Raw genomic sequence first — 15,099 nt, 5'->3', positions numbered from 1 at the left:
TATTTTTGTTCTTGCGTCTTTCTTTCGTTTTATATCTTTTTTCTTTTGTACCTCCTTGTGGATTTATTCTTCGTTTCTTTAGTATTTTTACTTTTTTTTTTTGTGTATTTATTTAAAAATCAAGCCTATAATCGCAAACATATATAACATAAATAAAATATGAAACATCAATTAACATTATCTAGTATAGAGCATAAAGCATAGAACACAAATATCTGGTATTTATTATGTTGATGATCCAACATTTGATTTCCAAAGATGAATTAGTAAATTGACAATAATACTAAGGCTGCAGGAGGTCATTTTGTATTAATCGGTCATTTTGTATTAATCGGTCATTTTTGGTTTGGACCTCAAAAAATTGTAGGCCGTAGGTATGAATCTATCATCCATTATTCCATCTATCCAATTAAATCCAAATTAACCCTTCTTTTTGGGTTATTTTCTCTTCACTGGCCGCGGCGATTCCATCTTCCCTCTCGTCATTGCCGACGGCGACGGCCACTGCCTCATCATCCTCTCTTCAGCTTAGTCGTCTGCCGTTCGCTGTTCCCTTTGCTCACTCATTCTCTCTTCAGTTAGATCAGTTTGTCGAAACGTAGAACAGAGGGGTTTTCATGAGGTATAAGAACTGAGAAGGAAAACCCCCACGAAGATCCTAACCAACCCGATTTGGGTTTTCTCAATTCGGCTAAGAAACCTAGTTCCGGTAATCTCCATCTTCAGTCATGCTCAGATTTTACCTCTCCCCACTTACCGGTAAGGCCGAGGTTCTAATTTTGATATGTTCATTTTGTATTCACTTCCTTACACATTCTCTTTTTTGATTTGGATTATGCTATCAAGTGGTTTATGAAGTTAATTTGGCAGTGAGACATTTTTTTTTGGAACAGGTTTTCGGTTCTTTCTGCAATGAAGTTGAAATTGATGTGAAGTGAGTTAGATATGAATTTTAGGAGTTACATCTCAGAATTTATTGTAGAACTGACCAGCTCAATGAAGGAGACGATATGAAATACTTATTTGCCTGGAGGGTACTGTTTTTAATTTTACTGGAGAGATATGATTAAGTCGTGTAATTAACCATGCTTTTGTTACATCGTGTTGCTAGAGTTAAATCTAAAACAAAAAATGGGATTTTTGTTTCCATCTTCAATGATGCTCTTGTATCTGCCTCACTTTGTCCCAATTCACATTCTGTTTCGTCTGTTGCTGGAACTAGTGGTAATGGAAACAGGGATATTCCTAAGTTTTTCCGTTGGAAAATTGGTTCAACCTTGAAAGAATCAGCAGGTGCAGATGGGATGATTATCAAGGAAGTAGCGTCGTCCTTTAAGGAGTGGTTCAAATCTGGAAGCAAGCCTTTGTATGGTATAATCTTCCAAATCCTCCGTGGGGATAGAGATGACCAAGGAATGCCATCTGTTCCTTCCCCTGCTGATCTTGCTCTTTCTAGGCTTGGCCTTCGCCTCAATGAAGCATTTGTGTTAGATGTCCTCCGTTATGGCTCTAAGGATATTCTGTCTTGCCTCAAGTTCTTTGACTGGGCTGGACACCAGCAAGGGTTCTTCCATACACGTGCCACATTCAATGCCATCCTTAAGATCCTCTCCCAGGCCAAGCTCTTTCCCCTCATGCTTGATTTCCTTGAAAACTGTGTGCAACAGAGAATTTACCATACGGCTTGTTTTACCAATACGTTGGTTATGGGTTATGCCGCTGCTGGTAAACCCATTTTTGCTCTTCATCTGTTTGGTAAAATGCGCTTTCAAGGCCTTGATCTTGATCCTTTTTCCTACCATGTTCTTTTGAATTCTCTTGTTGAGGAAAATTGCTTTGATGCAGTGAATGTTATTATCAAGCAGATCACTTTGAGGGGATTTGTGAATGAGCTCACACATTATTTGATGCTAAAAAATTTATGCAAGCAGAATCAGTTGGATGAGGCAGAAACATTCTTGCACGACTTGGTAGATAGTGGGAAAAAACTGAGTGGGCGTATGTTGGATTTTCTTGTTGGTGCATTTTGCCAAAGTGGAAACTTTGAGCGGGCATGGAAGTTGGTAGAATGGTTTAGAGACTTAGAGATAGTATCAATGGAGTATGTGTATGGTGTGTGGACTACAGAACTTATTAGGGCTGGGAAGTTGGAGAGTGCTCTACAGTTCTTAAATAGCAGTAAGTTAGATGGACGTTACATTCCTGATGTCTTTCGTTATAATATGTTGATTCATAGACTTCTAAGAGAAAACCGGCTTCAGGAGGTGTTTGACTTGCTTACGGAGATGATGGAGCAGCATATTGTCCCTGATAAAGTCACAATGCATGCTGCCACGTGTTTCCTTTGCAAAGCTGGGATGGTGGAAGTTGCACTTGAATTATACAACTCCAACTTCGAATTTGGGATTTCCCCCAATACTATGGCATATAACTATTTGATCAATGCTTTATGTTGGGATGGAGGCACTGATGAAGCATACCGCATCTTGAAACGCTCCATACATGAGGGTTACTTTCCAGGAAAAAAAACATTTTCTATACTTGCAAGTGCTTTGTGTCGAGAGGGAAAGCTCGATAAGATGAAGGAGTTGGTTATTTTTGCCTTAGAGAGGAACTGTATGCCTAGTGATTCCACATATGACAAGTTTATAACTGCTTTATGTAGGGCTAGGAGAGTTGAAGATGGATACCTGATTCATAGTGAACTTAATAGAATAAATGTAGTAGCCACAAGGAGTACTTACGTTCTTTTGATAGATGGTTTTATCAAGTCAGGAAGGGGTGATATTGCTGCAAGACTACTAATTGAGATGCTGGAAAAGGGTCACAATCCACGTAGGAGTGAATTTAGATATGTCATTCGCTGTCTTATTGAAATGGAGAATATGGAAAAGCAATTCTTTAACTTGCTTGAGTTACAGTTATCTTGTCAAGAACCGAATACTGAGGTGTACAATAACTTCATTTATGCAGCTGCACGTGCAAAAAAGCCTGAGCTTGCAAATGAAGTATATCAGATGATGTTGAGAAATGGAATCCAACCAAATTTGAGTTCTGACATTCTTTTGCTAAGGGGGTACTTATATAGTGAGCGCATTTCTGATGCTTTGATTTTCTTAAGTAATTTGTCTCAGACAAGAACTATTGGGAGGAAAATCTCCAACGTTGTGGTTGTTGGTCTATGCAAAGCGAATAAGAGTAATCTTGCATTTGATTTTTGGAAGCACCTGAGGAATAAGGGTACAATACCTAGTATTGAATGCTACGAGGAACTGGCTAAGCATTTCTGTCAAATCGAAAGATATGATGCGGTGGTAAATCTTATAAACGATCTAGATAAAGTTGGGCGTCCACTTACATCCTTTCTTGGTAATATACTCCTATATAGTTCATTGAAGACTCAAAAGCTCTATAAAGCCTGGGTTAACTCACGAGAGGGACTAGTGGAGACTTCTCAAAGTTCTATGCTTGGCCTGCTAATTAAAGCATTTTCTGGCCATATTAGAGTAAGCCAGTCTATTAAGAACCTGGAAGAAGCGATTGCCAAGTGCTTCCCACTTGATATCTATACGTACAATCTATTATTGAGAAAGTTAAGCCCAAATGACATGGAACAAGCATTTGAATTATTTGATCGATTGTGTGAGAGAGGGTATGTACCAAATAAGTGGACTTATGATATATTGGTTCATGGTCTTTTCAAGCAAGGGAGGACGGTAGAGGCTAAGAGATTGTTGGAAATAATGCATCAAGAAGGGTTCACTCTGACAGAGTGTACTAAAGCATTTATTTAATCCGACAGTGTTCACACGGGGTCATGATCTACATAAATTTTTTCACTTTGTGCTCCTTCCTCAAAATATTATTTTATTTCGTCCAATGAAGAGTGGAAACCCTGAAGATTTTGTCCAGCAAAGCATCAGTGCATTTCTTGGCCTAATATTTTATGGAACAAGTGGTGTAGAAGATTGTTTAGTCAAAGAGATAGTGGTTTCCAATCCAACCATTTCTACAGTTTGAAATAATTCTTCTTATTTTAAATTATAATAATTTGTTGTAATTTTGAATTAGAGTCCTCATCTTAATTTTTGTAAGCTGTTTGCAAGATGAGTAACAAGTCACATGATATCAATATTATGCTTCGTCAATGCATTTGAAGGAATCCCAGAATAGTTGTATGCTGTCCAAGTGCATTCGTTATTTATTTATTTAATTTTCCAATGTTCTCGAGGAAACAAAAAACTGAAAAATAGCATGTAAAATTCTAAATAAAAAAGGAAACATAATAAGTGGGAAATTCAGAGGACTTCAAAAATCTTTGAATCTTTTTTTTTTTTTTTTTTTTTTTTTTTTTTTTTTTTTAAAAAAAAGAAAATTTCTTTTAATGTTTTTATGATGAAGTAACATTTTTGTGTGTGTGTGTGGGGGTGGGGGGTGGGAATGGTGGATTGCTACTTCAAGGATCCAAATTCATTGTGTTTACTCAAAATGGTAGCAACGAATCAATTCAGTATGTTTCCTCATGGACGCCTCATTGACAGTTAGTCAGGAGACTCAGGACTACCAATTGAGCTCTCTTAGCATAGACTACGTCTACACAGTCTGTTGGTGCTCAATGGTCTTTCGTTGCGGCTGATGGCATGGTTGTTCTGGTAATCTTCTTCTTACCTTCCAGCTAATTTTAATATTCCACTGTTTTGTACTTATTTGAGTTATTGATTTCTATCATGATTTTGGTTTTGGGTGATTTGTTGGAAGATACAATTGACCACACATTCATATTTTTGTCCCAACTATCCTTTAATTCAACTTGATCATGGTTTTTGACTTACTTTCAAATTCTCGCGATCCTTTATTTTCATTAAGGACATTTTCTTCTGAAAGAGTGGGTACATCAAGGCACTTCTCTTTCATGTCATTATTCATTCATGGTTGGGTCAGTAGGCGAGTACACTTTTTTGACAAAATTGGTGGTTAAAAGTATAGTCCCCTCCCCTTTGCTTTGCTTTCCAAGTTTATTCCATTTGTTTTCTTTTAAATAATGGTTTGATGGGTAATTTATGGCTCAACCAACTCCCACTTTGGAAGTTTTTCTCTAGTTGATATGAAATGTGGAATATTGTTGTTTTTCTGTTGTTTGGGAAGTCCTCTGTGGGGAGGACATTTTGCTTTTGGTGTCCTAATCCTTCGAGGGTTTTTGTTAGGATACCTCCTAAAAAGAATTAATATATTTCATATTTCATATATTGAGAATTAATGAAGAACTATAATATTATCCAAGTTGATGGTACTTGGGACCCCTCTCTTGAGAATATTACTCAAGACCTAACTACTCAACAACTCCCCTTCTTCACTCACCAACCTCTTATTTATAACCACTACTCTTAGTAACTACCTAATTATTTAATTATCCTTATACCCCTTATTATGATATATATATTTATATTATATGTCTATTATCGTAATTGTACATGTAGTTTAGGGTTCCTTTGTTCTCTCTATATATGTAACTTTACTCTAACTCTAAATAATAAGAAATATACTTTTCTCTGACCTCTTGAGTACATGGTATCAGAGCCTATAGGGTTTTGATTTTTCAGAGCTATTAGAGTTTTGAATTTCGTAGTTGGTGGCTTCCTTCTCCATTAGGGCTTAAGTTTAGGTCATCTTTGAGTGACCGTTTGTCGACACCGCCCAGCTTAGAAGAAGCACCATCGCCGTCCGCCACATTCTATCGTCGCCGATCACCGAGAAACGCCGCGTGTGAGCTCAACATGTTGTTGAAAGATTACTTTACAGCCACCACGCGTGGAGCGTCCGTTTTGACCTTCGTCTTCTTGGCTTGTCTCGAATCCTATTTTCCGATCATTCTGTGCAATTGGGTCCATTAAAGATCATTTGGTTTTGATGGAAATTGAAGATTACGACCTCGTTCTAGGGTTGTGGCTGGTTTTGTTCCAATCTTGCAGCTGTTTGGATTGATTTGTTTTGTTTGTGGACTACAATCAGTGTGTGTCTCCAATATGACCGACATAAAGAATATGGTAGTTTCTAACGTTATTCCCTTAGCCTCTAAGATAACCGAACATAAGTTAAATGGATCTAATTATTAGGATGGGCATTGGACAATCTTGTTCTATTTGAGAAGTATCGATATGGATGTCATATGACCGAAGATGCCCGTTTATATCTTCAGATCAAAAACTCCATTGAGACTGAGATAATTGGTGGTTGATCACTGTGAGTCTGTTAAAGAATTTTTGGAATTTTTAGATTTTCTATATTCAGGTAAAGAGCAAGTTCGTAGAATGTTTGAGGTTTGTATGCAGTCTTTTCATGCTGAACAAAAAGCGGAGTCTGTTACGAACTACTCGCCTTAAGAAGATAATTGCTGAGCTTGCTTTGTTGTTACCCTTTAGTCCTGATGTTAAAGTTCAACAAGCTCAACGAGAGAAGATGGTTGTTATGATCTTTTTGAATGGACTTTTACTCGAATTTGGAATGGCAAAGGCATAGATTCTCTCTGACTTAAAGATTTCATCATTTAGACAATGCTTTCACTCGTGTCCTTCGCATTGAAAGCTCTCCGAATGGTGTATCTATTCCTCAATACAGTAGTGCTCTCATTAGCAAGAACAATAACCCCCGGGCACCTCGAGCGATGGATGACAATGTTCAGAGGAAGAATTATGATCATCGAAAACCAAATTCTACAGAGATTGTTTGTAACTATTGTCGTAAGCCAGACCATATAAAACTTGATTGTCGGAAATTGTTACATAAGAATAGTCAACATGTGATATACCTGAGGCGTCAGTTACGATTTCTGCAGATGAGTATGCTAAGTTTCAGAATTACCTAGATTCATTACAAGCATCATCTTCCTCTACTCCTGTTGCATCCACTGTTGCCCTAGGTAATATCAAGTGTCTTCTTACATCATCTACAAAATGGGTCATAGACTCTGGTGCCATAACCCATATGACAAGTAATTCTCGCCTATTTTCTAGACCATTGTCCCCTACCCCTTTTCCATCTGTCACATTGGCAGATGGCTCCACATCTTTTGTTCTTGGATTTGGCACTATTCATCTTACCCTATCATTTTCAATGTCTTTTGTGTTACATTTGCCTAACTTATCCTTTAATTTAATTTCTATTAGTCAACTTACTCATAACTTTAATTGTGTTGTCTTGTTCTTTCTTGGTTATTGCTTGTTTCAGGATCATGTGACGAAGAAGATTATTGGTAGAGGATATGAGTCGGGAGGCCTTTATCTCTTTGATCACCAAGTACCGCAAGCTGTGGTGTGTCTTGTCGTTCCTTCTCCCTTTGAAGTTCATTGTCGTTTAGGTCATCCATCTTTGTTCGTGTTGAAGAAACTTTATCCCGAATTTAGGTCTTTGTCCTCCTTAAATTGTGATTCGTGTCAATTTGCTAAATTTCATCATCTTAGTTCGAGTCCTCGTTGTTACATTTGTTGACGATCATTCTCGTCTAACTTGGTTATATTTAATGAAAAATCGTTTTGATTTATTATCTCACTTTTGTACCTTTTATGTTAGAAGTAAAAAATCAGTTTAATGTCTCTGTCAACACTGTCAAAACTTTGCGCACTGATAAATGTGTTGATTGGTGTGAATAAGTTCATGATTTCTTTGGAAGATTGTAGCAGCTTTTGGTTTTAAGTGTTTGGTTTTCGTAGCTTTATTTTTTTGTTTTCAAATTCTCCAAGCTTTTTGGCGAATACTTCAGAAATATTTTGTTCTTTCAATGTTTATATTCTTTGGCTAAACTAAATCTTTATATGGGTGTATTTGCTGTTTTATATATAATTTTCTTTTTCACTCTTTTTCAAAATTTGTATGGCTTAAGTTTCTTGTTAGAAAAGAGAAGTTATAGCAATACCAACAGATTGAAACACGCACTTGCCAGTTTGAGTCTGAAGAAGTCTTGAGTAAGGTTGAAGCTAAAGATAAAATATGCAGTGCTGTACAACATAACTCTAAATTCCTGAGAAATGGTGAACAAGAGTGTCTAAATCATCTTAATGTCCGGGAGGTACATTACGATGCAAACCAGCTGAAGGCTGCTGCAATAAGATGGTTTGTTGTGTAGTTATAACTATACCGGGAATTTTTTTGTTTCTCATCTTTGTGAAAGACATTCTGAATTTGTTTTGTTCTAGAGCTTTTTGTGATTCTTGCCTAATTAGGCATTCAACCATGTGCTTCTTGAATCTGGAATAAGCAGGAAGATTTTCTTTAAAGCGCTCCTCCCTATCACCGTCTCTCCCTCTCTCTATCTTGCTCACACACACACACACGGAAGGTGCTTTTCATTGAAGAAATAAAAAGAGATTAATCTTCAAGTGGAAGACAAAAGAAAGACAAGAGATTAATGTTTGGCTGGATGCTTTTACATATTTTTGTATTCTTTTATGAGGCTATGTTATCTATAGTTTTCATGGCAATTTTTTATTCCAATTGCTTTTGTTTGGGTCGGAGTTTAACTGGCATGGGTTTTTTTTTTTAGGAGATTGGTTCATCATGAATTCCAGCAGCTTCTTTTGGAGGTTTGTCAAGCATCTATGAAGTCTTTGGAGCATTTTTTAAGGCTATGTTTCATCAGTTGTAGGTTTTGCTGTCAAAGTATCTCCTGCCGGGTTTTTGGATTGAAAGTTTGTGTGGTGTTGTATTTCTAAGTCTTCAGTATTTTTTTCTTTTCAAATCTTTTGTTTGTAATGGTTTCTTTATTTTTAATGGCTGATTTTCTGTTTGTACTGGATTGTGGAATCTTTAGTGCTATTGTTGTTTTCTTTTATTTCCGTTTCAACTTTTGTTGTAATTTTGAGTTTTAGTCTCTGTTCATTATATCACGAGAGGTTATCTTTCCTTCAGGAAGGAAAAAAGGACAACAAAAGAAAGAAAGAACACATTGGAAATCCTACATGTCAGACAGATTGAAATTGCTCCTTCGAACATGGATTGACAATTGATGGATATGTTATTTCAGGGTTGTTTATGTATGCGTAATTGCATATAACAACTATTAATTGTATGTTTATTTTTCATGGTCAGTTTATGCTGGTATGACTGCATCTCTTGGTTATTTTGATGAGTCTAACCAGTAATTTTAATTGAAGGGATGGACATGTGAAAAGTTTCCACACAGAGCCACTCATTCATCATCAGCATAGGAACGCGTCATGAATTTGCAATAGATGTGGCTCCTGTTCAAGCAGAACTTTTTGGCTCACATGCCAAGGTGAGTAGGCCACTTTTACAAATTACTTTCCTGATGTCAGAGGTTTGTCACAATAGAGTTGTTTTCAAAGGATTGGTCTATGACTTAAACAAAAATATAAGTTTAACTTCCCCACATTATAAATAGATGATGTGTAGAAATGCCTCGTGGTAGAGTTTATTTCCCTTCGGATAGAGTCTGCCTCAGTTTCCTTGAAGGTTGCAAATACAATGTATTTGTTGTAAAATTAAGTCATTATAATGTGCAGCGTTTACAGTATTATAGTTCAACAAACCGAATTTGAGCGGTTAAGGCATATATCTTAAGAGTTAATCTCTCTGCCCTCTTGCTCAAGCAATATTTTCTTTCCAAGTTTTGGTGTCTAATCTTTTTAGAAACAGGCTCAAGAAAAGTCCACAAATGCTTTTCAATCAGCCCAAAAGAGTATCATTCAATACTATATGAAAAAAGAGATCAACCAAGGCCTAGACTAAGACCCCTAGTTAGGGAAGTATTGGGATTATTAGTATGGTTATCAGTAGTGGCATACTAGTAATTAGATAGTGAATTTGTTAGGATTTTTAGTTGTAAATTGAGGTAGTGCGTTGGGAGCAAAGGTGTGAAGTTTTTGATAGTAATTTCTAGTGAGGAATTTGGGAAAGAGTAGCTCTCTCAAAAGGATATGGTACATCGTAGTTATCACTTATATATTTCTATTCTTTGGCGTTCTTTGTGTTTACTGTTCTTGGGAGCTCTTGTTAGGTGGAAACCTATCATACTAACAAGTGCAAGTGTGGTATCAAAGAAGAATACCTTGTTGACAGTGCGGCAGTAACTTTCATGCCATAGAAGAAAAAGCTATATAGATCAATGGAGCCAAAGAACCAACCTTGAAACCTTGGTTGGGAAACTTGTTATTTATTTGCATCTTAGGCATTTAAATTCTTAAAAATTTATTGAAATTCATCTTTAAATTTTTGATGATCTACTAACCATAAGAATATGATTTATAGTCATTGTTATGTTAGTAATTCGTTAGCCAATTTTCATGCTCACCAACCATAAGAAATTGTTTAGAAAAAATTTTAAAACATAAAAAAGCTGAAGGTAAAAAAAAAAAAAAAAAATACTCCCAAAAGTTTTCTATGATTGTAGTTACTTGCACTTATGATTGTGTAGTCAGTATCTCTACATTTTCCATCGTGTGTTCCAACTGCCGTGCTGAATAAAGATGAGGACTCAAAACTTGGCAATTTCTGTTCAAACTAAGAATGCACAATTGGAGGCTGTTGATTTGTTCATGTTGTTTCACTTTCAAGACCCCTTCCTCACATGGGATGCCTTGTGCAATGCTCTTCTGGACTATATATTATATACTCTATCCTTAAGGACTTCTATTGTCAGGTGACTATCTATCCTATCTATCAATAAATGATATTGGATTGGAGTTAAAAAAAAGGTTTCCTCCTCTATGTTGGAAGATTGTAGTAATGTTAAAATAGGAAGAGGAAAGAAGGGTAGCCTTTTCCTTACTCTCTCTCATAATTAAAAATTGTTCGCATAGTCTTGTAAGATTATATACGTAAGTTGATCAAAACACTCACGAACATTAAAAAAACGTCTCCATAGAAGCGTGGGTGAAAAGATTACTTCTTGCTTTAGAAATTCAAGCATTGAGCATGAAGTTGGAAGCTGAATGGAAACTTGCATATTCTTGCTTCTCTTATGTTTTTGAAAGTCATTCTGAATGATGTAATTAGTGGCCAATGTTTCATCATCTTTTAAAGGGGTTGACTCGAGATTTTGGAAGATAAGTATGTATTTATATTTCAAACAATCTTAAACCTAAACCTCAGTTTAAGATCTAAAAAGTTTTTATCATGTTCTATTGAAATAACTGATTGTGATCTCCTAAAATCAAATAAGATATTACACAATTATCATCTTAAAGATCAATAGTTCAATCTCACTTACATCATTTTGAAACTCAATTAGTGCCTCACATTTTGAAATAGTGAATTTTTTAGAAGGTAACCACTTGATTCTTGTCATTTCTATTATTAGATTTTAGTTTAACAATATATGCGAGTGTAGATTTAAATCTTTAATCTTTTAGTTTATTTGTTACAATGCTTTAATCAGTTATGTTTAAGTTGAGTTAGGTTAAGGTGTTATTTTCTATATTAATTATCTAGTTAATGAATGCCATTTTCTTTGACGTGTGCATTAATGTTTTGGTGCAGGTATGCATTGGAGTACGGAACAGGGAAGTTGGATACTTGATGACATATAAAAAAAAAAAAAAAAGTGTGTTTGTATTGTATCTAACAAGTTTTTAGCTTATAAAAATGTATCATAGACTTTCGACTTCATTTCTAATATCAATCTTTATTAGATACAACTATATTAAATTTAAAATTTATGAGTCCTATTAAAACATAGGGACTAAAATATAAATTTTAAAAATAGTTGTTATATTATCATTAGGTTGACAGTTGAGACATCGATATACGTGCAATTACATTATTTAAGCATTTGTTAGAAATTCTTCTCAACATGTAGAGCCATCAGGGTTTAATGGTTATGGGCACTTCTAAAATAGAATACAATAAGCTACACCTCACATTATATATATCATTCATTAATCATCAACTCACACAATATATATATATATATATATATATATATGCTTTGCTTTTTTTTTTTTTTTTTTTTTTTTTTTTTTTTATTTTTTAAATTTGACTGCATATCTAACATGCACTCTTTTTTTCCCATTTATGTTGGCAAAATGGCAGGTGGCGGTGAGTTATATCTGAAAATAGAAATTTATTGAATTCAATACAATTGAATAAAGCTGGGATATCAAATTGCTCTTTTACAATTTGTTAGTATTTGACTTTTAAGTGATTGAGTATTCTTTGTTCACCTTTTAAGCACTTTGAAAAGTTCAAAGAGAAGCTAATTTTAAATGATGAGTTTTTTTTTTTTTTTTGAAATATTTACAAATAAGATAAAATATCACAATCTATATGGAATAGACAATGATAGATTAAACAAGAATTTTATATATGGTAGTATAGTTTATCATTTTGCTATATCGAAGTAGCTCAAATTTAAATGGATAATTTGGTTACCACAACTGTACCCACGCAACACTAACAAAATTACAGTCATAACAACTCTTGCAAGTATTAGGAGAAAAATACCTTAACCATATGAGTTTTGTTATCTTTTTTCTTTTATTCTATTTGTTCCATTCTCTTAAAAATCTATTATTTCATTTGGTTTCAAAATTATTGAAACATCTATTTAAGCCTTTGAACATTTTTTTTTTCAAAATCTAACCCTTCAAACTTCTAAAAAGTAATTACTTGGTTTTCGCTATAATTTAACTTATGGTAACATGATATTGATTTCAAAACATACATATCAATGATCTAGCACAAATATGAATCAAATTAACATAAATCTGCCTATATGAGCTTTTAGTGACTGAGAAAAATGACTAACTATTTCATAACTAAATTTAGAGAACCAAACAAGAACACTAAGAAACTTGGAAACTTCAAACCTATGTGGTAAGAGAAAATATCACATGAATTAATAGTTTAGAGCTGTCCATGTGAAATGAGTTAATAAGCACAAGAAAATTTATGAATTGCAAAGCAAAGGCCCTTCTAATGAAATTGGAAAAAAAAAAAAAAAAAAGAACGAAAACCCCATAAATAATTTAAAATTATTTGTCAGTCCAACATCTCTATCTTGTGGTGGGGGAGAAACTCGGAGGCCCTTCATCTTTTTTCTTTCTTTATGTTATCCTCATTTGTTTCCCCATACCCATATGGCATCTTATAATAATATTACTGTATGTTTATTTTTTATTATTCTTATATGGTTTCCAATGTATATTATACATTACATTCATTATTTCAATCTTATTATATAATATATTCTATATAGAGGAATTCATACATGTCCAAAGTTTGGATCATTTCAGTAGTTTAATTCCATCAACTTTGGTTAGCTGGAAATACATTGACGAGGGGCGCTTTTATTATTATTATTATTATTATTATTATTATTATTATTGATGACAGACGTCTGTTTTGTGCCAACAAGAATTCATTGTTTTGATCTTTATGTAGTTTGATTGATTTGGAACTAATCATTAAGTTTGGATTATATTTTGAGTCTATACTGTATGTTTCTTTGGAGTACTTCGAATATGTTTGATGTAAATAAAGTAAACACTTGGCTTTAGATCAGCCTTATCTCAAAAGAATTTCTTCATTCATTTCCTTTTTTACGACTGCAACACTTTCGTTTCAATGTCTAATAATAGTAATCTTCTGCTCCTTTAGATACTCCACTCAGGTGATCATAGATTTATTTTGTGATATCTTAGACTCATTCTAGTGGTTCATGTGATATCTTTGATGTGTTTACCTAACTGATTTGATTTGAAGTTTTAGCTTTAGATTTAGTTTTGAGTTAGAAATAGAAATCAGCAGAGTAAATCTAAGGATATAAATTTACAATTTTTATGGTTAACGTATTATTGTAAGCAAAGATGATTGAACTTAGCGCACACATGTACATAAAATCAACCCAAAAAAAATCTAAAACCTAACATAAAACCAAAATTTTCAATCCAACACAAACCATATAATAATTCTTCAAGTTAAAATCACTTAGATTTTTTTAGTAGCCAACTTTTTGAGACATCCCTATACCCTATAGACAAAAGAGATTCTAAACACACCCGACTAGAGTCCATACATGTGTCTCATCCACAACTCTATCAAAGCAAACAATTCACACACTAGAGAGTAAAAAGAAGTCAAGTATCTTAGAAGATGTAAAGATACCCTCAAAACTCTAGTATATGTGCTTATTAGCTAAAAAGCACTAAAACAAAGTTGTTCAAAAAGGGTATAATTACAAATATAATATAACCATACCTAAAATATTAGCAAATATAACACAATGCAAAAAATATTTCAAATATAGAAGAACTTAGAGCTGAGAAATGATATCACCAATATGAATCTATCACTATATCATTAATAGAAACCTATAAACAATGTATTACTATTTTTAAATAGATCAAAGCCTTTTAAAAACTACAAACCTTCCCTCTATAGTGCTTCCAACCCTTTACATAGTCTCCTCTTAGGTGATACATAATGTTTTCACCTTGTGGGTTTCTCTCTATTTCTTTTTTTTTTTTATTGGCCTTTTGATATTAATAAAATGACGTAGAATTAGATGATTGATGGTGTCAATAATGTATCAACTTAGTAGAGATATTTTTGATGTACCTACCGACTTACGCAACATATCTTTTCAAAAAGGAAAAAAAGAAAGTCTATCTCAACTATATCAACTATAAAAGTTTTGTCATACGTACGGATAAATTTTGTTACATTTACAATTTTTTTAAAATTGTTGCTATATGTACCTAAGTAAGTGCTATCGGTTGCGATTTACCCTTTCAAAAAGCCATCTCAAACCCTAAGTAAATGAGTTGAAGCCAAGTGTGTGAATGAAAATTGGAATAGATGAAAGTAGAATAGGAAAGGAAGAAGAAGAGACATAAGGCCAAAAGGAAAAAAGAGAGGCCCCCCCCCAATGTCTGTTAAGTGAATGAGATGTATGAATATAAGTGTCTCAAAAGCAAAGGCTTCCCACGTGAACTTCATCACCCCATACCATTTCCCACTTGTTTCTTTCTATAAATAATCCCCACTTTCCACAACCTCAAATCTCAACAAAAAAGAAATAAAATAAAATAAAAAAGATTCATGTACAAATCCCTCCATCTTTGTCTCTACAACAAAACAAACTATTTC

The 15,099-nt window shown here is 34.1% G+C and overlaps 1 protein-coding gene across 20 annotated transcripts; it reads left to right on the top strand.

The window, feature by feature from the left end:
- Positions 1-320: 320 nt before the first annotated feature.
- Positions 321-11,648, top strand: LOC103493881 (pentatricopeptide repeat-containing protein At1g71210, mitochondrial). Of its 20 annotated transcripts, XR_007820938.1 has the most exons (9): positions 332-759; positions 894-1,034; positions 4,462-4,652; positions 7,225-7,308; positions 8,537-8,576; positions 8,902-9,058; positions 9,147-9,268; positions 10,427-10,651; positions 11,491-11,648. XR_007820938.1 is itself a non-coding variant. In XM_008454837.3 (2 exons), the coding sequence occupies exon 2, from the start codon at positions 1,086-1,088 to the stop codon at positions 3,792-3,794; it is 2,709 nt and encodes a 902-aa protein (XP_008453059.1). In that variant the 5' UTR covers positions 354-759; positions 894-1,085; the 3' UTR covers positions 3,795-4,188. The 20 variants fall into 20 exon arrangements, 1 of the variants encoding a protein (XP_008453059.1); XR_007820941.1 differs by having other exon boundaries at positions 322-759; positions 4,546-4,652; positions 9,147-10,651; XR_007820939.1 differs by having other exon boundaries at positions 322-759; positions 8,902-9,026; positions 9,147-10,651.
- The last annotated feature ends 3,451 nt before the right edge of the window (positions 11,649-15,099 follow it).

Source organism: Cucumis melo, chromosome 5, assembly GCF_025177605.1.
Source record: "Cucumis melo cultivar AY chromosome 5, USDA_Cmelo_AY_1.0, whole genome shotgun sequence".
NCBI lineage: Eukaryota > Viridiplantae > Streptophyta > Magnoliopsida > Cucurbitales > Cucurbitaceae > Cucumis > Cucumis melo.
The sequence above is the reverse complement of the archived record's forward strand: the minus strand, read 5'-3'. Positions and strand labels throughout refer to the sequence as shown.

Coding starts and splice junctions, on each gene's coding strand:
- LOC103493881 (XM_008454837.3), top strand. CDS start 1,086: ATGCTTTTGTTACATCGTGTTGCTAGAGTTAAATCTAAAACAAAAAAT.